A 21,008-nucleotide genomic window follows, 5' to 3' on the forward strand; every position below is an offset into this window, starting at 1 on the left:
AATGTGTTGGGGTTTTTTTGTTTGGTGTTTTTTTTTGTTTCGTTGTTGTTGTTTTTTTTTTTTTTTAAAGCTGTTACTCTACAGAGTGCTTCCAAAAAATCCCAGCAGATCTATAATAAACAAGAGCTACTTTTGAAAGTCACTCGACATACTTGTTTAAATAACCTCTCTTACTCCCCAGTTGTCTCGGTTTTCTCAGGGTTGTCATAGAGAGGAAGATATTGATGAGTTAGTGATGTGTCAGGGAGTATAGATGAGAGTGAAGTCATTTACTCTGTTCTTGAAAGCATTTATTTTTGACCTATTTCTCCAGTGTGCGTAGCTATAACATCTCTCTGTTCCTTCATGCCAGTTTGGACATTGGGAAGAGCATCCTGCAGCGGAGGCGGTGCACAGAGATGGTTAATGCTGCACTGGGACGAGAGGAGCATCTGTCATGTTCAATGCATCTTGAGAAAGCAGACACCTTGTAGCAGGGAAGTCAATAGGTTGTTTAGTTATACTGAGCTTCTAGAAGGCAAAAACCCATTTTCACCTCTCTAAAGAAAGGAAAGGTCTTAGATATCAGTGCATTAGTTCTTAAGAATGTCCCATCAAAACACAGGCTGCTGTAAAGGTTGTTACCTTTTAAGAGAAATGTCTTACTGAAATCAGCAAGGTCTTTGCCCTCTCCCTCATATGAGAAAGGCGATGAATGAAAGGTGGTAGGTTCTTAGACTGTTTTCCCCAGAAATAACCCAAAGCTTTTCTTCCTGGTGCATTCCAGCTTTGTTTGCACTTAACTAGAAAACTGGAAAAGAAAAGATAAAAGGTGAATGATGCCAGGCCAGGCTGTCTCTGAGTTTTAACCATCAAAAGGCTTCTTCAGCAGAAGTAGCGTTATGAAAAGTCCAAGTCAGCACATATAATGTGGATCAACAGCCACCTACAAACTCCAGCCCTTCTAGAAGGTACAAACACTGTTGAAGACTTTCCTCTGGATATTTTTTCCTACACTTGCTGAAACACGCAGCTTTATTCCTGACCCATACAACACCTCTGTCCTTTTCAGATACCTCTAACTGTTACTCCATTCACACTGGAAGGCAGCATTGCCGGTAGAATAGTTCTGATTGTAGCAGTATATTAACTAAACATACTAATTAACTCATGCCCCTTTTTATTGTCTCATGTTTCCACTATCGTACGGCCTGCTGTACTCTAACAATAGTTCAAATCCTAACTTGTTTTGTCTCCCCGGCTTTTCGATACCCTTGCATTCCTATTTGCAGCTTTGTACAGGGATACACATGCAAAAACAAATAGACATGCATTTTGCAGACACCTTCACCTTCTGAATGCAGCCCCCAAAAGGCTGCTGCCGTACGTGTTTCTAAAGCCTTAACCCAAGTGATGACAACATTTAAATACAGCTACAATAATACCAGGTAGTTAATTCCAGTGATGGCAACAACAGAGCAGGGAAAGGAGGGAGGTAAAAAGGAACCAGCTCAAATAATATTTGCTGAAAGGACGATCCTCAATGTTATTAACCTGATTCTCCTCTGCCATCAAAATTACAGCGAGGTACCTCTGGTTCAATAAGAGTCAGACCCCGAAAGATAACAAAATCCTTTTGGTTAACAAGCCCATAAACTAATGGTACTTGAAAAACTCGGCACACCAGGCTTTATGACCTGCAGTGAAAACAGATTAGATGTGATGCAAGGGCAAAGAGAGTCCCCTCAAACCTCAACTTCAGCTGCAAAGTGCGTTCCTGTGATGAGCAAGCTTTGGTTTGCAGCTCAGTACCCTCTTCTGCATCGCCACGTGCATTTGTGGTTCAGTGGCATGTTTACAATATTAAAAAAAAAAAAAACCAAACAAAAAACAAACACAAAAAAACCAACCAAACACCAAACACCTTTTTGTTCAAATGTCATTTCAACAAAGGCTGGGTTATGTTCTGACTTCTGGCTTCATCCAGAAATCTAGATGTCTTTCAAGTTGCTCTGCTCCTTTCCAGAGGCATTTAGAAGTTGTGTGGGTGTTAGTACTGGATGAGCACTGATTTCAGTGGGGAATTAGTACATGTTCTGAATGGAGAAGATATGCTTTGTATACACCCAAGGCTTGCAGGAAAGAGGTCTCTAGGATTTCAGGTAAATGCATTCCTAATTAATCTAAGGGGAAGAGTAGCATTCAGAGTCCTCTAAGGGCTGCCACAACATCATCATCATATCAATCACTCGTATCATCGGTTCAGCAGTCCCTTTCTTCTTGCATGTGAAGAGAGGGCTGGAGAGATAACAAGTTTAATCCCAGAAACCATCTCTAAGAGATAAAAGCAGGATGAGGCTCCACTCCAGCCTGAGCATTTCTCAGCCTTCTGAATTTCTGGTGGCTGAATTTGCCAAATTTCTGCACTTGCCTGCTGCAAGAAACCCAAGGACCCCTGTTCATTTTGCACAGGCCACCCCGCAGCCTTTAGGGGCACATTCACTTCCCACTGCCATCTTGAGTCCATCTGAGAATAAGATAAGAGTCTCTTTCTCCTTTCCTCTCCCACCTCTCGGTAGAAATTTTCCTAATTTGGTGTATAATGAGACCATTTTTAGTCTTTCTGGCCATCTCCTAAAGGTGAAAATGGGACCTCTGCTGAGCATCATCATCCCAGGCTCAAGGCTTTTAATGAAAACCTGAAATTCCTTCTATTTAAGGCCAGGGAGGTGACTAATGGACTCAACAGACGGTGAGGTGGAAGAATGGCTCTGCTGAAAAGCCCTGTGGCAGCCAGCAAGGTCCATGTGCTAAGCTAATGTTCACAACAACCAGCAAGCCCTGTGGACCTCAGACAGGGAACAAACTCCCCTGATCTGCACTTTGTCTTCCTCAAGCTCATATTCAGCTTCTCCCTACCTCTGAGGCCAGTGAAAACACCAGATTTCTGCAGCTGCCCCTCGCCTTCATGGATTTTCACCTCTAAATTAGGGATCCTCCTACTGAGACCTCTGTATTCTGCCAAATATTGGCTAGAGCTATGTAGTCTTTTGCAGCCATGCTGTGTTCTTCCCACCTGTGCACAAAGGCAGTGGGACACAAGCAAGATCTGCCCCCAGTTTCGGTGCTCCCGGTCAGAACATGAGCCCAGCTCAAGCACCGTGCTGGCAGGGCAGCGCTGGCAGCATCTTCCCAGCCCCTGCTGGGAGTAGCGGGGAGAGATGCAAATTTGCAAAAAAAGCAGACACAAAGCCAATTTTCAAATGAATGTTGGCCTCAGACTAACAGGGAAAATGCACCATTGGCTTTGATTTTTAAATACATTAGTTCTTCTCTCAGAGACCGAATCAATGGAAAAAGGAAACTCAGAGACGGATAATCCTGTACTTGCTTAGGGATAGGATTTATCCTCACGCTGTCTGGCAAGAGCATGGCCTGCTGTTGGGTGACAGCATGCTCTTGCATTTCCCCCACAGCAGCTGTGCCTGCTCCCACGTCCCAGGTAACCATCAGGCTGGTGATGTTCTAAAAGTAGGTACTGGTGGGGTGGCGAGAAGCATCTGTGAAAAATTCCAGAAGGTCTATATGCACTTGTATTTAAAAATAGAACAAAATATTGAATTCCAAAATTTTCACAGAAGTGTAATGTTAAGCAGAAAAGATTGCTTGGAGGCAATCAAAACATTTCATTTTGATAAAAGTCCAAATACTCTTAATTTATTTTATATCCTGATAGAATTCAAGCTACAGTTTCCCAAAGAAAACTCAAAATGGTCCAATTCCAACAAGACACTGCGAGCTCATCAAAAGATTTCGTTTGAATGAAATGCCACTGAAACGGAGATATTCCCACAAAGTGTCATAATTTTTGAGGGAAATGAATTTTTTTTCCTCATGGGGAATATTCTGACCGGCTGTATTTAGCAGTTTATTTTTGCACTTTGCCTGCACAATTCAAAGGCGTTTGTGTGGAAGGAGAAGTGCCACGTCATGAAGGAGCTGAAATCCACCACGTTACAGAGGAGATACCTGCCAGGGACTGAGGTTCCTCCTCGTGCTGCTGAAGGTCGACTCATAAAACCAGGGCAGGTCTTGGTGTGCCACACCTCTGCCAAGCAGGCTGAAGAGATCAGTCATTTTTCCTTCTATCCCTCGTTTATCAGCCTCCATCTGGTTATCTTTTGTGTAGATCACAGGCACTTCTGTTCTCAGGGTTTGCGGAGCCCTTGTCTCAGTTGTGCCTCATTCGGTGTCAGGGACTGGAGATATTGCTGCAGCATGGCTCAGCATCACTTGGGAACTCATAGAATCATACAGGTTGGAAAAGACCTCTAAGACCATCGAGTCCAACCGTCAACCCAACACCACCATGCCCACTACACCACGTCCCTAAGCGCCTCACCTACACGTCTTTTAAATACTTCCAGGGATGGGGACTCAACCAGTTCCCTGGGCAGCCTGTTCCAAGGCCTGACCACTCTTTCAGTAAAGAAATTTCTCCTAATGTCCAGTCTAAACCTCCCTTGGCACAACTTGAGGCCGTTTCCTCTCGTCCTATCGCTGTTACTTGGGAGAAGAGACCAACACCCACCTCGCTACAACCTCCTTTCAGGTAGTTGTAGAGTGCGATGAGGTCTCCCCTCAGCCTCCTCTTCTCCAGGCTGAACAACCCCTGTTCCCTCAGCCGCTCCCCATCAGACTTGTGCTCCAGGCCCTTCACCAGCTTCGTTGCCCTCCTCTGGACACGCTCCAGCACCTCCATGTCCTTCTTGTAGTGAGGGGCCCAAAACTGAACACAGGATTCGAGGTGCGGCCTCACCAGTGCTGAGTACAGGGGCACGATCACCTCCCTGCTCCTGCTGGCCACACCATTTCTGATACAGGCCAGGATGCCGTTGGCCTTCTTGGCCACCTGGGCACGCTGCCGGCTCATGTTCAGCCGGCTGTCAACCAGCACCCCCAGATCCTTTTCCTCCAGGCAGCTTTCCAGCCACTCTTCCCCAAGCCTGCAGCGTTGCTTGGGGTGCAATTGTACCGCCCTGCACACGAGCAGCCGTACTACGGGTGTCCGTATGTCCCGAGCTCCACGTGCACGTCTCCCTGCCACTTGCACGACATAAACTGTCCTTGGCCATACAGAAAGCAGTGAGCCCATTTGGGAGCAGTAAATGGGAAGGAACTTAGCTGACTTACGGAAGGAGCGATGGCCAGTAATACCACGATAACGAAATGGTAGGTAGCACGGGAGCGTTTTGAAGCCTTCTGGGCATCTGCAAAACACACATGTGCCTAAGCCCTTTGTCTCAGCATCTGAGGCACAGGACATGGCTGTCGGGAACACACCTGCTGTTTAAAAGCAAGATTTGAAAGAGAACCCTTCAGGCTCCTAGCCTGATCTCATTACCTCGTCCTAGCCACACGCACCAGGATCCATCCCACGGAGCTGAGGGATAGGCAGCAGGAGGTACGAATGGAAGAGCCATGGATCTGCAGGCAGCTGCCTCTTCCTGAAAAACCCTTTCTCCTGGTAACGAGATTTGCAGTGAGGAGACAGTATGGTCCAGGGCTGCTCAGGGTCAGCCACGACACAAGCTGCAAAAGCTCTCTGAAGACAGGCAGTTCCTGGTCTTGCAAGGCACAGACCCATGCTCCTGCCGGGCCCACGTTTGTCACAGGAGGGAGGGGAAACCAGAGACAAGGAATAAATACTTCATTGTGCCCTGCCATGAACAACATGGGTCCCATCTGTCTTCCCTGACTGGCTGAGCAGGGTTCTTCAAACCAGGTTTCTGGTACAAAAGTTCACAATTCCAATGACATGTTTTATCCTTCCAATATTCTCCACTCCTGATCTCCAGATTGCTCTTTGCATGATCACTACTCCAGTAAGCACACGTCTTAGAGCATGCTCTGGTTGCAAGTACGGGAACACCAGAACACAAAACCCAAGCAAATTCTTTTAAGCCCTAACAACTACTTCACACCATTCAGCCAGCTCAGAGGCACCATAAAGATCACCTGAGGCTTCAGGAGCTGAGCAAATTTGGTGCAGAGCTAAGACCTTCTGCTAGGCACATTCCTGGATACACAACAACCTTCTCAACTTGGAGCTCCCCAGACTTCATCACCAATCGCTGCATTTGACTGAGCCCAGGCTCAGAAGACCACAGGCAGGCTGGCCTTGAGAAGGCTGCCAGAATCAGGCCCTCCCCGAGGCTGGGAAGGACTGCTACCATATCAGCAAGACTCACCCAAGGTCCAGGGACAGCAAGGAGAAGATGCATCAGAGCGAGCTGAAGGAGGCAGATAAACTTATGCTGTTGATGTGTCCCACCTGTGAGTCCTTTCTAATTAAAGCAGGGCTCACAGCACAGTCACACACACAGCCCTGCTGCTAATTAGGGAGGGCTGAGCACTGACACATTAACCTCCCGGTCTCAAAACATTAACTTTACCAGGTGTAGTATCTTCTAGGTGACATAAAGGTTAATAATCTGCATCCAAAACAGAATCCAGCTGGGTAAATACCCAATTAACCGGGTTCTGTCAGAGGCAGCAGCAAAATGCAAGGGCTAGGTCGGCTGAAGGGAAGCCCCGAAAAGCTGGGGGTGATGTCTGCTGGTGGGCACACCGGTTGGGGGGACAGCTGGGGACCTGTAAGGAACGGCCAGTGGAGCATGCAGGAGCGATGCCTTCAGAGGGCGTCTGCGTAAGCTCCCACACCAGCAGTAGCTGGGCGGAGGAAAAGCAATGCAATGAAATAAATAAAAGATGCTTCGCTGTCGACGTTTAGCAAAACATGTTTTCCAGCCTTCCTCCTTCACTCCCTCCTCCTGAGCCGCTCTCCAAAGCTTCTGTTGTTTGAAAGTGAATTCAAAGCAACAGTGGTTGGATTCAAGTTGTATGCAGTCAAATGTAAGGGTTTCTTCTAACTTTTAATCTTTGTTTTGCCCTCTGCCTTCCAGAAGAGGGAACTGGAACAGGGAAGGATAAAAAATGCAACAAACAAGGAATGACTGAATATTCAACTCCGTTTGAATGTAATTGCCTCATGCAGCATCATTTTGTAGAAGCCCAGGAGAAAATTATTTTCTTTTCATCCAACAGATTTGAAACATTTAAAAATAATGGGTCAAGTAAGGGCTTACTTTTATTCTGACCGATGCAGGAGCTAAAACAAGTGGAAAGGGATATCATCACATTCTCACGAACGTGCCACTCTGCTGGCCTGACCCCATGGCACTGGGTGCTTTGAGGGAGATGAAGGGAGAAGCCTCTGCAGCTCTTGGAGCAAAAACAGCTGCAGGGGCTCAGGGTGCTTTGCAGGGCTCAGCCACTTCACTGAGCTGTTGCTATTTTAGCTAAAAGCTTTTTTTTTTTTCCCCTTCACAGCTGAACTGACACAAAGAGTGTCAGACACATTCGTCATCAATGAGACATCCAGCATTTTTCTTAACTGCTCAACTCACGTCCCCTCTCATGTTCCTCCTCATCTTACTGTCTTCCCGGTCTTCAAGTTCCCCCACTCTGCAACCACCTAAGATGTCCTGGTTCTCCCTCTGCTTTTCTACAAACACTAATTAAACTTCATCTTGCCCTTTCCAAAAATCTGCCTTACCTTCTCTGTCACCACCACTTCTTCACCAGGACCTCTCCTCTGAAGGCACTGCCTATGCACGGGAACACGCTCAGCCCCTCTGCCATTTCTAGCAGACTTTCAACCTCAACATCGAACCTCCAGCCCCAACTCTCAACTCTGCTTTTACTGAAACTGAAAACTTTCTGCGAGAGACAGAGTACCAGCCCAGCCGGCCAAGCTGGGAGAACCAAAGAGATCATCCAGTGAGACAGGAGAAGAATGAAAATAGTGTTTTTAATATCATTTACAGCAAACTTACAGTATGTATTTCACATCACATATTTCTAAACTGCTCATCTGGAAAATATAAGCTGCAAAAATACAGAACACAGTACTCAAAATATATCGAGCATGTGGTTTCTCTTTCTTTTTTTTCTTTTTGTTTTTAAAATCAATCGTACAGTGAAACATTTCCTTTTCCAAACCAGCTTTTGGTTTATTTTGGAAGTGCTGCTAAACATCTGCAAAATTACCAGCAGTCAAACCAGCACACTTCAAAGACCTTTCCAAGGACCACTTTCCCTCGGGCACTGTAAGAAAAGACCAACCTATAGCCCGAGGCAGGGAGAGGCACCTGGGCTCATCCAGGTCCCCTGCATGCTGCTACAGACCATCTGTGGAGATGTCCCATGCAGGAAGAACCTTCTTCACATACAACCACCCACAAATGCTGCTCTGCCCAGGTGACTACGAAGAACAGCAATGATACGTGGGACAAACAGCAGGGACTGGTCTGGTAGGGAGGCAGGTAGATACTCTCTTCAATATTGTGGACACTGCACAGAGCTCTGTGGGGGAGTTCTGAGCCATAGGTGTGACAAACTGCACGGGGTGGCCTTGTTTCTCCAACAAGACAATCAATGTGGAAGCACCCTCCATACACTGACAGAAGATTACATCCACACACCAGCTGCAAACACTTGCCAGAGAAGCCCTGAGCTTCTGAAGCCTGGAAAGCTCTCACCAACAACCCAGTTAAGAGATGCATCAGGATTTGGAGGGCACGTGGCAGACCTGCCTCGGTGAAATGTGTTAATTCTGTTATTACACCATGGAGAAACATAAGGTTGGAGAAGGGAGTGGGTTAAGGAACAAAGTAAGTTCCTAATATTCTTATTAGCCAAAAAAAAAAGCCCCTCAAGGTTTGCCAGAGCCACAGAGGGGACAGCTGGTTGAGTTAAGAACAGGAGAACTTATTTCCCAATCTGCTTTGAATTTTGAGCTCTGAAGTTTGCTCAGCTGTAGCTGCTGCTAAGGGATCTCAAGGGTGGAGAATAACCAGGTTACACAGGCAAGGCATATATGCTCCTGATCAACCTCTGCATCAGGAAAACAAGCAAAGAGAAATCAGCCAAACGAAAACTTTGCTTTTCCTCCGTCATGAATGAAGCATGGCCAAGGACAGGACTGGCTGGGCAGCAGCGTCGCTTCTGCTCACAAACCACTTCAAGTCAAGAGCTGCTCTCCTCCTGCATTTTTAAGCTGCCCCCACTCCCTCCACTCTGGCTGGTTTTCGTATGGCGCTCGTGTCTCATCTATACAGGGCAAAAGACATTTTAAAATACTCTTACTGCAAACATTTCCCATCTAATGCCATTTATGCATTTCTAGCTCAGACAACCCCAAACGTCCCCATGCCTGGAATGTGATATAAGTACATACAGCAGGGAAAAAACCATTTCTGCAGACTGCATTTGACTTGTATCAAAATCCTAACGAACACCACATTTATTGTACTTTATTTACATGGTAGTCACGTATAATATAATACAATACAGCGTTCCATTTGCAGTGGTAGGCACTATGGGTTTTAAAAGATCACAGCTCTTCCCCTGCTCCCATCTCCCCCCCTCTTCCCTATGGACGTGGTACCGAAGCCAACCAAGAGCTTCCTTTTGCTTGAAACGCTGCGCGGTCCCAGCACTGCTGAACTTTTCCACTGAATCCTACTCTGAGATGGCTCCTTCCTAAAAGTAGACGATGGGAGCTAACACGGAGACTCCCAAGCTTTGGCGGTCCTAGACCATTGGCAACCCTGAACATTTGCCAGGGGCAGTTATGCATAGCCTCATCACCATGCTTTGCACTGAAAGCATCGTGAAGGCAATGTAGACAAGCTACAGACCTCTGAGCACAGCTTACAGACCACCTGCGATCAAGAGAGCAGAGTTTTGGTCCCGCTGCGCTTAAGACTTTAGGAAAACGGCTGTGAGTCTTCAAGAGGGATCATCATCCTCCGATCAGGTAGGAAGCGTCGCGAGTGAAGAACAGGGGTCACTTCTTCCTTTCAAGTTCACGCAGAGTTGTGAGGCACCAAAAACACAGCACTGAGATGTAGTTTACATTGAGGAGTAAAAGCACTGGTATTTGTGCGATGCCGTACTGCAAAAGAAACGGGTTTTGAAGGGCTAAGCAGGGAAAGATGCCTTTTGCTGTCCTACCAACTGGCAATTCAATTGGGAAGAACTAAGATACGTTAGGCCATATGCAACTTTCCAATTCCCGAGAGATTTTTCCTTCCGATCTAAGAGCTGTGCAAACATCACAAATAAAATTTGCACCACCTGTTTCACCTTAATACCGATTTGTTTTTGTAATACCCTTCTCCTGTTTGCTCTCGGTAATTACTCAAATGAATGCATTAACTGGTAGGAACACTGGGAGAGGCAGAGAATTTCAAGCATCCATGAGAGAATATTCCCGAAAAGTGGATTGTGAGTTGAAAGCCAGCACTCTGGCTGTCCTGGAGCAGCGTATGTCCAGCGGCGCTCTGCCCACTGGCATTGAGCAAGGATCCTCTTACTCAATTCCTAATCACATACTTTTGAACTAAGTATTTGTACTGATGAGAAAATTCCAGCCTAGGGAACTCAGGGAGCAGAAATATCCCCCATGATTTCCATGTCCAGTCGGAACAAACCAACACGTATGAATTATAAGAAAGCTTTTCCAAACCCTTCCAGACCACAGATGATACGCAGAAATGACCTTGCAAACACACTGGAGGCATTTTCTTGGTTTTCTCAGCAATTCACAAGGAAGAAATAAAAAGGAAAATTAATTTATGAAGTTGCTATAAATTATTTGCCGAGTTGGACTTGACAAGTTTCTTATTGCTTTCTGCCATTGGCAGACACCAGCTGTGTGTAGAACAAGCCCAGCACCACAAACTGTCAGGTATTGCTAATCTTTTCCTTCCTATGGTGTGACACTCTGCTCTGCCGGACTTAAGCTGAAGAAAGTGGGGGAAACATCACACACTTGTAGTATCCCAAAGCCCCCATCCCTGGAGTCACCCCATTCATCAAACAAATAGAGACTGAAGCAAGGTTTTGACAAGCGAAACAGCGTATACATTACATATGTCCTACGGTCCCACTCTTGCAGTCATTTAAATGGATTCCTCTATCCACATGGCTTCTCCTGAATCCCCTGTGTCCTTTCGGGACTGAGGGATGCCCAGAGCTGAGCAGCTGTGGCCAAGACTGAAGCTGAAAGAAAAGTTGTCCATGTTCATATTCTGTCAAAGAAAACACCGGTATTGCTTCTGAGGAGACAGAGCCTCCTTCTGCTCCACTGGATTCAGGGAACAGACAACGGCCAAAGATATTACTTGGCATCACTAGTTAATAAAGAAGTACCTAATGTCTAAGAACTGCTGAAAGGCCATTTTTCACCCAAGCAATTGTATTAAGACTCAGATTGGCTAGAAATGTCAACGGAATGATAGAAAACATCATTTGCAGTCTAGAAGTAATAGATTTAGTGTATAAAAGCAGAACAAACCATAATATTTTGAGCACATGTAATACCAAGTAAGACCTGCTGGCATCCCAGGCAAATTTAAATGCCAGCCAATAACTCTGAACACCTCGTATTGACTTGGTAGAGCCGAGCTGTGCTTTGCCGTTGGGAAGAAGGAAGAACTGTGGCTGGAGAAAGGAAGCTGATGGTCAGTTTGGAAGAAATGCCCACAAAGCGTGGGTCTCAGGGAGGCAGGGCAGCTAGGTCTATCCAGGAGCACAGAAGGGTGGATAATCCGTTCAGGGACTCTGGGGGGGGTTCAGCCACAATGCCCTGGTTGTTCCTTTCCTCCTTGGATCAATCTCAACCATCAGATAACCAAAGCTGAGCCTGGCTTATGCCAAAGGCTCCCATCACACGATTGCCCATCTTAATAAACTGCTGCCTACGTTCACACCGATTGTGTCTTGCTGCCTGTCCCCTGCAGTTGCTGCCAACAAAAAAGGCAAGTCAGAGCAGCAGCATGGGACGTTGGGAGAGGTGAACTCAGATTTAGGTAAGAAAAGCAAAAACTCCTAATGCAAATGGGAGCGGGTCAGTGTTATTGCTTATACTCAGGGGTGCTCTGCCCTACGCACAGAAAGCCTGTGAACTTTGCAGGCATTAATCAGGTCTAGAGAGAGAACAACAATAAACCTGCTTCTGGCTGCAAAGATAGTTCAGTGAAATTAGGGGGATAGATGAGCATGGCTGTGTCTAAAGGCAGAGTGGGAATAAGGCTGGAAACCCTTGTGAATAAAGGAACGAAGCTGTTATCACAACAGCGCAGTGAAGCCTTTGCATACGTCTTTAATACGGACAATTCCCCATGTCACCTGCCAAGAATAAAACAAACATCACACCAAGATTGTCCAAGTCTGAAGAAAATACTGAGCCCGACACACCCAGCTGCGGGAAACTCTCACATGGCAGCAACAGCCGTGGCGGACTCGGGGGCTAAAGCTTCATAGTGCTGGTAGCCTTCAGGTTGTCTTGGGTTTGCTGCTGAATGAAACTGCTGGTTATGAGATGGAGTCACCTTTCTGTCTCCCAGGACCTCGTTTACTGAGAAAAAATATGTGTCTGACTGAGACACAAAGGTAAACCTGAAGTACATTACCTCCAACAGCAATGTGATGAACATAAAACCCTGATGGGGATAGGAGGGACTCCAAATCTCATTCATTCCCTTAATTTTTTAATTTTTTTGTTCCACAAAAAAACTGCCAATGCATCTCAGCCATTTGGAAATACTCCAATCACTTTCCAAATGTCTGCAGACCAACACTTCAGTTCTGAAGCATTTTGAAGCATAGCTAACTCAGCTAATTGAAGCTAATTCCTCTCTGCATCTTTCCCTCTTCACCTTCCTAGCAAGGTGAGACCCAACTGAGATTAATAATAGCAGCACTAAGTAGTTCGGTGCATCTTGCAGGGGTATGGCAGCGTGAGGCCCTTCTTAGTTGAATTCCCAAGGAATGGAAGGTTTGTCTAGATAATTCAAACGATGGCCTTTTTCGTCCCACTATACATCCAAGATGTGCTGGGCAAAGTCGGAAAAATGTATGATAAAAAGAAGGTTCTGAAAATGCATCCCCTTGTTAACAAGGATGCAAAGAAACCGACGAGACCGATTCTGCACCAATTTTAGGTTGGGGTCCCCTTTTGATTTCACTGGGGCTACGCCAAGGTGGTATCTGTGCAAGGGAACGGAAACCCCAACCCGAAGTCATGCAAGACAACTGGACAATCCCACAGAGACTGCTAAATCTCAAGTACTTTGTGTCTCCAACATCCCATTCCTTAGCAAACAACCATGCAGGGAACACAGTGCTTGGAAATGTCAAAATAACATTTCTGCTGAGACTGAGGTCTCAACAAAACCCTGAATTTCAATGCTCCGGAATATGGTGAAAAAATTTCCACCATTGGATCTGGACTGCACAGCTCAGACCATGTCCCTGTTTCTGTTCCCGGGAACGGGCATTTTTCTAACTCCATCCTTGTTCTTAAGTTTCCTGCACGGTTAAGGCAGTTGCGGGATGGAAGCAAAGTGCTGGCAGGCGAAGGCCCATACTGCAATTTGGGAAGCGGGAGGACGTCTGAGACTCTTCATTTGTTATTCTGTAACAAAAATTGGGTCGCAGGCAAAACAGCCTTGTGGTTTTGAAATCAGAAAAAAACAAAGAGCCTGCTGGGATGGATGAAGGTTTTGGTCTGTGTGTTAAAGCTCTGTTCTTGAATCTGTACCAAAGCACTGACAGTAAAGCCCTTCATGATGCATGAGGCATCTGATACATCCTTAAAAAAAAAAAAGAGTGGGATGGGGAGAGAGCTTTTCAAAAGTCACATTATCAAAAGAAAGAAAACAACAATCGTGCAGGAACTTTAAATTACAGTTTAAAAATAATGTAAGCAATCCCATTCAGCTGCGTCTCCTATACATACCAAGAGAAGAGATTAAATGAAAAAAAAAACCACAAAAATAAAAATGAAAACGTTAAGTGCCCTAGAATCCTGTTTCTATAACTCCGGTCAAGGGGGACTTTTGACTGTACTGACAAACCATAGCTCTTGAACACCAGGAGTTTGTTTTGCATCATGTCAGCATGCTATTCTCCTTCACCTTGGACTTTCAGAGGGGGAAAAAAATGAAATGGTGAAAGGGGTTATAGAATTTCAAGCAATCAGGCTTTTAGAAAGGTTCTATTCTGTGACATTTGTGTTCGAGTCTGAATGTGTGTGTATAGTATAAAATTATGAGCTAACATTTGAAAAGACAGCAGTCTAAGTAATAAGTTTTCAGAATGAAGAGAACTGTACAGAATTATTTCAAAGGCTTATACTTGACAATTATACATATTTTATGAGACAGTTATGCACCCTGTGCCTTTTTTAAATTCATTGTTTTATGGATGCAGTATCTCTATTTTAGCAGACAGAATATACTAAACCAATCTAATGGTCTAAAAAGCATCATTTACCACCCAACATAACAATGGCACTGCATAGCTTAATAACTTTTTTTTTCCTTAAACTCCTTCATTAATCAAGTGATTCTTAACATGGCTGAAAACCAAGAATCAAATATCTGCGGTTACAATATTTGTTGAGTATTTGGCACAGTGGAGTTTATTTGATACACCCTTTTTTTTTTTGCCCTTATTGTTGCTGAACATATAACGCTGTGCATAAATTACAAACACACATGTAAAGTCAAGTCAAGTAGAAGCAGTTTGATAGCCCACACCCGTGTTTCAATGCCTAAATAAGAGCAGAGTCTGCTAAAAAGGTGTTGAACATGAGTGGCAGGTTATCAACCCTCTGTAATTGTGCCAACTCTGGGGTGTCCACTGCCAGCAATGGACAAGGACTTGGGGAAGATCAGCCCTTCCACCAGCTGCATGGAAGTGACGTCCAGCATTCAGTTCAACGTGCCAGATTACTTCTCTAAACATCTGCAAGTTCACAACAGCTTCAATATACAAACAAAAAAAGGAGCTTTTTGATTATGATGCTAACCCTTAAAACCCTTCTGACATTTAGTCCATTGGAAATGGGTCTGGTTTCTGGGGAAAACTCATCAAACACAACCAATTTGTATTGCTTCCCAGCAGGAATGTTTTGGAAAAGAAAAATATGCATGCAAAATAAGCCTGACCCAATGCTTCCTGAAATCAGATGAAAGCTTCCTCCTGATTTTTGCACGCTTAGATAAGACTGTATTGCAAAAGCAAAGCCAAATCTGCTCCTGCACGGGTGTCTCTTGAGGATCTGAATGAAAATTTCAGAGGTGCTCGATGCTGGCCAGCCTCCGCTCCCATAACCCAGCCTTCCATAGGAACACTATTTGCACATCTAAGGGCAAAACGTGGCCTCCAGGAGAGGAGATTATTCCACCTTCCTCACATGGCTTCCACTGAAGTCAGTGGAATTTCTCAGGTGAAAAAAAAATCAATTGTAAGGGTTGCAGGATTAAGGTCAGTATTCCTTTCATCTTGTACACACACACACGCACACTTACTTTAAAGAAAACATCCACCACACAATTTCTAGATTGCAAATTATATATATATCTCTTTAAAAACTGGAGGGAACATAAACAGCCTCTCCATATATATATATATATGTATTCACTGAGTCACATAGAATATGAAAAAACTGTATTATGTAAATCATCATATTATCTATAATTCTCCAACTGACAATTGTTTTTATAGAGACACAGTGCATTCGTTCTCTTTTTCAAAAAGATATTATGTGTCTTCATTGGCTTGGTAGCATATTAGAATGAAGGCATATGGATAAAAAACGCAGAGGATTAAACAAACCCCTTGAGTCACATTATGTTTGGGTGAATTAGACAGGATACTTCCCCAAACAAGCATAAATAAATCCTCCCTATGGAAAAGTGTCAGTGATTTAAGGGTTAACATAGATTTGAAAATAATTTTTAAAAAAATCTTATTAGAGGACTACACAGACAAGTATTTGGAATTCATCCCCCCTTAAAAATGACAGCACGTTTGTCAAGTGTGAGCAAATGTCTTGAACTTTACTGGGTTTGAGAGATCTGAGCACAGCTATTCACAGACAACCACGAAGCTGCAATCTGCGAGTAAGCCTCGGCTGGAAGGACTCGGATACCTCTGACAGCATTGCTCGCCACCTGGAAGGTTTCCAGCAGCTTTCAAGGTATTTATCGTGGACTCGTGGCTGGTGACAGAGTGAGACTGGTGGAACAACTCCAGCACTGCTCCCTCTTTGCCATCACAGAGTGCAGCGGGTTTGAACAGCACCCAGACCGGCTAACCCTTCAGCCCACGCTGCGGGGCTCCACGTATCCTTGGGACCCCGTTTGCAACCGCAAACACCTATTCCAGCATTGCCGTTATCACCTTGCTTTCTCTATGCCTCATGCCCAAGCCTGTCCGTTTGCCGAGCTCTCCGAGGAACCTCCGCAGATGCCCTTCTTGGAAGCTCGTACTGTCATCAAAGGGGCTGGTACCCAGCCACAGCGGCTCCCTGCTTTCTCCATCACCCTGCAGGATGTCACAAGTGATCCCGTTAAAAGATGCTGTTCTCAAGAATCCTGGCTGGGTCTGACTTTGAGAAAAAACCAAAAGTTTCCTGTGTTGCTGTTGTTGTTTTGCAGTTGTGTTTCTTCATTCGTGCTCTCTTCTTGTTTTTATTAAAAAGGACCCTTGTATTATTAATATAGTTCACCCCTCCACAGTCACTATAAAACAGACTCCATATTTTCACACCACTCATGATCTTCAAGGTTATAGATAAATTTTGTCCTATGTGATTGATTTTGGGGCACCGAGTCCCGCCCCAGATTGTCTAGGGTGAGAGTAGAGGCAAAAAACTCACTAGTGCTGAGACCACCTTCGTGGTTCTTGATGTATCTTTTATAGTTTTTCCTCAAGCACTGCCAGGTGGTTGTATATAAGATGAATGCAAAAGACTTCAGGGCTATAGCAATACTAACATACAGGTATCTATAGACCACGTTGTCGTACAGCGCGCAGGCTCCTTGCTCGCCACAGAACGTGCTCCAAAACAGACACGTGGAGTCAATTCCAGCCCCAAAGATCAGCGGAGGTGGGATAAAACCTGTCAAAATAAGAAAGACAAATCATGCTTTTACGATCCTTATGATAAAAAGAGAAAACGTGACTGCAGTGCATGGAAAGAGAGGATACTTTATCAAGGTTAATGGTGTCAGCTGCAGCCTGTGATTCTAAATTTTTAAGTCCTAAATCAAGCTAAACAAAGTCTGTGGATGAGTTTTTAGCTTGGACTCAACGTCTACGGAAGAGATTCCTGCTGATATCAACATGCAGGAAAGATTTTACTCAAGTTTAAGTGGCTTTTATTAAACTTCTTGTTTGCCTAGTGAGACTGAGTGGAGAGGTAAATGAAAGAGAAGGACAACCTTGCAGCTTGCTCTCTCTTTAGATACTGGTAATTCTGCACTCTGGGGTGTTCACCTGAAGGATGCCATAGGTCTCCAGTTCAGAGCCTGAAATCAGCTGGGGCACTGTGGTTTAGTTCTGAACCCTTCCCTGACACAGAAGAAGATTTTCTCTGGGTCTAAGGAAAATAAACAATGGCCTCTAATAGATGCCAAAGATTAAATCTAAAAAGAAGGGAAAATTTCAGTGCACCATTAAATGAAATACCACAGCAGGATTCTCCCACAGCCACTGCGACTAACTACTGATGAGCGTTTCTCAATCATAGTTTGCAGCAGAGCTGCAATCTTAAAGCAAAGTAATCACTCCAATCTCATTTAACTAATAAAGGCAATGTTTTTCTTCTCTACCTTTCCCCATCCTACAGGGATTGTAGAGGTCCCCTGTTTCACATTACCCTGACGGTGGTTAGGACATCCACGTTCCAGCTTTGCACTCCCCAGCCAGCACACGTGCACTGAGCATGCAGCACTCAGAAGAAAATGTGGATGTTCTACGTATGTAAACCATTTCTCTTCCTTCTGCTATATTTATGGGGGCAGGCTGGAAGCAGATAAACCCTGGAAAAAACTCTGATCGATAAAATCATTGCTGTAAGTTAAGACAGCAAGCAAAGGAGAGCATCGTATCTACTGAAACCGCATAGCAGGTGGGCACAACACACTCAACAGTATCACTCCATTCGTAGATGCTGTGATGCCTGAGACTATAAATACACGTGTAGACACACAGACACAAGGACAGAAAAGTGTTTAATCTTGGAGCCGGTTTCATCATTAACCTGGATTTCCAGGCTTAAAAAAGATACCTTCCTTCAGCTTGTCATGAACAAAATAGTGACATTCATGACATACATCCTAAGACTACAAATAAATTGGTTGTCTCCACTGTTTCCTGTGGTAACTGAGATGTCTTTATTTTATTTTGTCGATGACTAGAGCTCTGCAGATTTTGTTTGATCTTCCTTATATGTTAATAAATGCAGGAGTTAAGAAAGGCTAGATGGGCTTTTAGTACTCATTTTAACCAGTCATTAATAGCACAAATGTAGTAAATAAAAACAGATGATACAAAAGCAAGCCAATCTTTTTGTTAGAAACACTAGTTCCAGTATTCACATCTAAAAACCTGGTTATGTTCTGGAAAAAATGTCAGCGCCAGCTCCCTATTTGTCATTTCAATGACTGGAAATTCCAGACGGCTGGTTCTGCTTCTACGTTAAAAGATGCTTTTTTTTTGTTTAACCTGTGGACAACCACACACTCTACCTGGAATTTAAAATTTCAGCTGGGCTGCTGCCAGACACAAGCAAAGACGTTGTGCTGCTGAATGCAGTTCGTGTGCCCAGTGCTGCACTGGCGCTGGATGCCACCTAAGGGGGTAACATCCAGATGCGGCAGTGACCGAGGAGGCAGGAGCCGCACACTTTCTGGACTAAGAGAAAACTGCATTTGGATCATAATTTTGAGGTGTGAGCCCCTACTTGTTACCATGCTGAGAGATGTTGATACAAAGCTTTGGAGATGCATAGGCTGAACTTCAGAGAGAGCTATCATCCCCATCTGCTGGCTTCAGCTGGCTTTCCAGGTTTTCAAGATAATTTGGCTTGGAAATTGCTCCACGTAAGACTTTAGGAAGGGCCTGTTTCATTGAACTCCAAAGCTACACCTATGTGAACGCAGGCACAGATGTGGAAACCTTAAAGAAAAATACATGAAAAACACCTGAGTGTTTCAGGTCATTTTTACCAGAGGAGAGGAGAAGAGACTCACAGGAGTGACTTGGTGCCTAGACCCTCTGAGACATGGGAGTTGAGAGGTTGCCTTACAGATTGGAAAGTCCTGAGAGAAAAACACCGTGGTTTTGTCAGGTTGGAAGAAGAGAGGGAAACAACATGGGCTCATAGGAAAAACAATAGGAAGTGCCCTGGTAAGCCGAGGCTTTGCTAGGATGCACGGTGAACACCATCCAGAAAGAATGCATCCTGGATCTTACAAGTCTAGAACTCGTTGCCATTCCAGACATTTCCGTTCCAAACCTTTGGCTCCAATAGCATTGCTTTACTCTCTTCTCTGAGAAACTGCAGTAACGCTTTTATACGAAGACACTGTTATGCTGTCCTCTCACAGCAGAATTCCTATGGAATGAGATAATACATCCAGGAGGACACCGGGAGAATTCAGTCGCGTTTCATGTTATTACAGTGAATATTAAAAAGATTCAATCATGTTTTACCTCTTACTGCAAAGTGTTGCAAGAATTTCTGCTATATATATATTTCATTGCAGAAACTGTAGGGCTGTATAAAAAAGCTGCTTCTGTCTTACCGAAATCTATTAGCTACGATTGCACCTCTGGGTCTCATACCTCCTCTATTAATACTCTCCCCTTTGGTTCAAGAAGCAGCTATTATCACTCTCTTCTTAAGTCAAAGCTTAAAGGTGAACTGAAAAGCTTTTAAAATAAATCAGTAAAGCTATTCTCAAACCTCAGGTTGTTAAGGGCAAGATTTGGATACCCTTGCTCACATTGAAAAGTACGTTTCTCTTCATTTTTTGTGGGTTCAAGCTACATTGCTGATATGCTTCAGGATGTACTGTCTTATTTCATGGAAATTCCTTAGCGACAGAGCAACATATAAAGATTTGAGTTTAAATTCTTACTATGGCTTCTTTATTGGAAGAAAAAAAAAAGATCTATTCAACTTAAGCATACATGTCTGAGCCTGGTTTTGGAGGAATTCAAGATGCCGCTATCTCAGGAGGTTTCTTTCTTTTGAAAGGAGAAGAGAAAAGAGAAAATTTCCCCCCTTAAGTACTTTTTCCTTTGGAAACAACAGCTCACAGCCGTCTTCCTCGCACACTCGCCTGTTGACACTCCGCATTCAGCCAGCAAGAGCTGAAGACAGGCCAAAATCTGAGAGCAGCACCGACAGCTAAAGAAAATGCTGTCTTTGCAAGGCTTAAACCAGACCTGACCCAAGTCAACCCAAAAGCTTCCCTTTGAGTTCTCTGAGCTCTGGGTAAGAAAGATCACTTGATGGAGCTTTCTCTATGGCTGCAGCTACTTCACCAAAAGCAATGAAAATCTAATTGGCTTTATCATAAACTGGTCTGGGACCACCATGTCCCTTTCAGCTAATGGGGAGTAGGGTGTTACAAAAAATAAGTAAATAAATGAGGTCACTTATTCAAAGCAATGTGCAGTACTGTGGGATTTTTGGGCCCTTACTTCCTAGTGTCTTGCTGCAGCCTAAGAGATGGCATTTTACTCTCCAGCTCCTTCCTTTGAAACTGGGGGGTCAAGCTGGGAAGGTACTGCCCGTGCCCTGCTAAAAAAAAAAGTAAATTCCATCCCCACAACATGCAGAAACCCCGTGCATGAGATGGACCCATACAAAGACAGATCACAGAGGATTTTGCCCTGAATCATTGAGATTAATGAGATGAAATATAGGAGCTTTAAAATAGGAGCCACCTCCTCAAAAGGGGGAAAAAACCTCCACCCAGAAACAAGAAGCAGGTGAAGAACAGCCCAATGTGTTCCTTTTAATTCATACATGAGAAGCACATACTGGTCCAGAGGAACAGCCATATGCATTTTAATGGGATATTAACCCACAGGAG

General features: G+C 44.4%; 2 protein-coding genes across 2 annotated transcripts in view; both read right to left on the bottom strand.

Moving 5' to 3' along the window:
* CHD2 (chromodomain helicase DNA binding protein 2) overlaps window positions 1-21,008 on the bottom strand; it is a 309,839-nt gene that overhangs the window by 236,743 nt on the left and 52,088 nt on the right. The window lies entirely within an intron of this gene.
* The window catches only part of SLCO3A1 (solute carrier organic anion transporter family member 3A1), a 151,951-nt gene continuing 138,776 nt past the window's right edge, over window positions 7,834-21,008 (bottom strand). The window contains exon 10 of the mRNA XM_075159878.1: window positions 7,834-17,020. Coding sequence (XP_075015979.1) covers window positions 16,641-17,020 — 380 coding nt within the window. The 3' untranslated portion in view covers window positions 7,834-16,640. The remainder of the gene's footprint in view (window positions 17,021-21,008) is intronic.

The sequence above is a fragment of the Calonectris borealis genome, chromosome 11 (assembly GCF_964195595.1).
Source record: "Calonectris borealis chromosome 11, bCalBor7.hap1.2, whole genome shotgun sequence".
In the NCBI taxonomy this organism is placed as follows: Eukaryota; Metazoa; Chordata; class Aves; order Procellariiformes; family Procellariidae; genus Calonectris; species Calonectris borealis.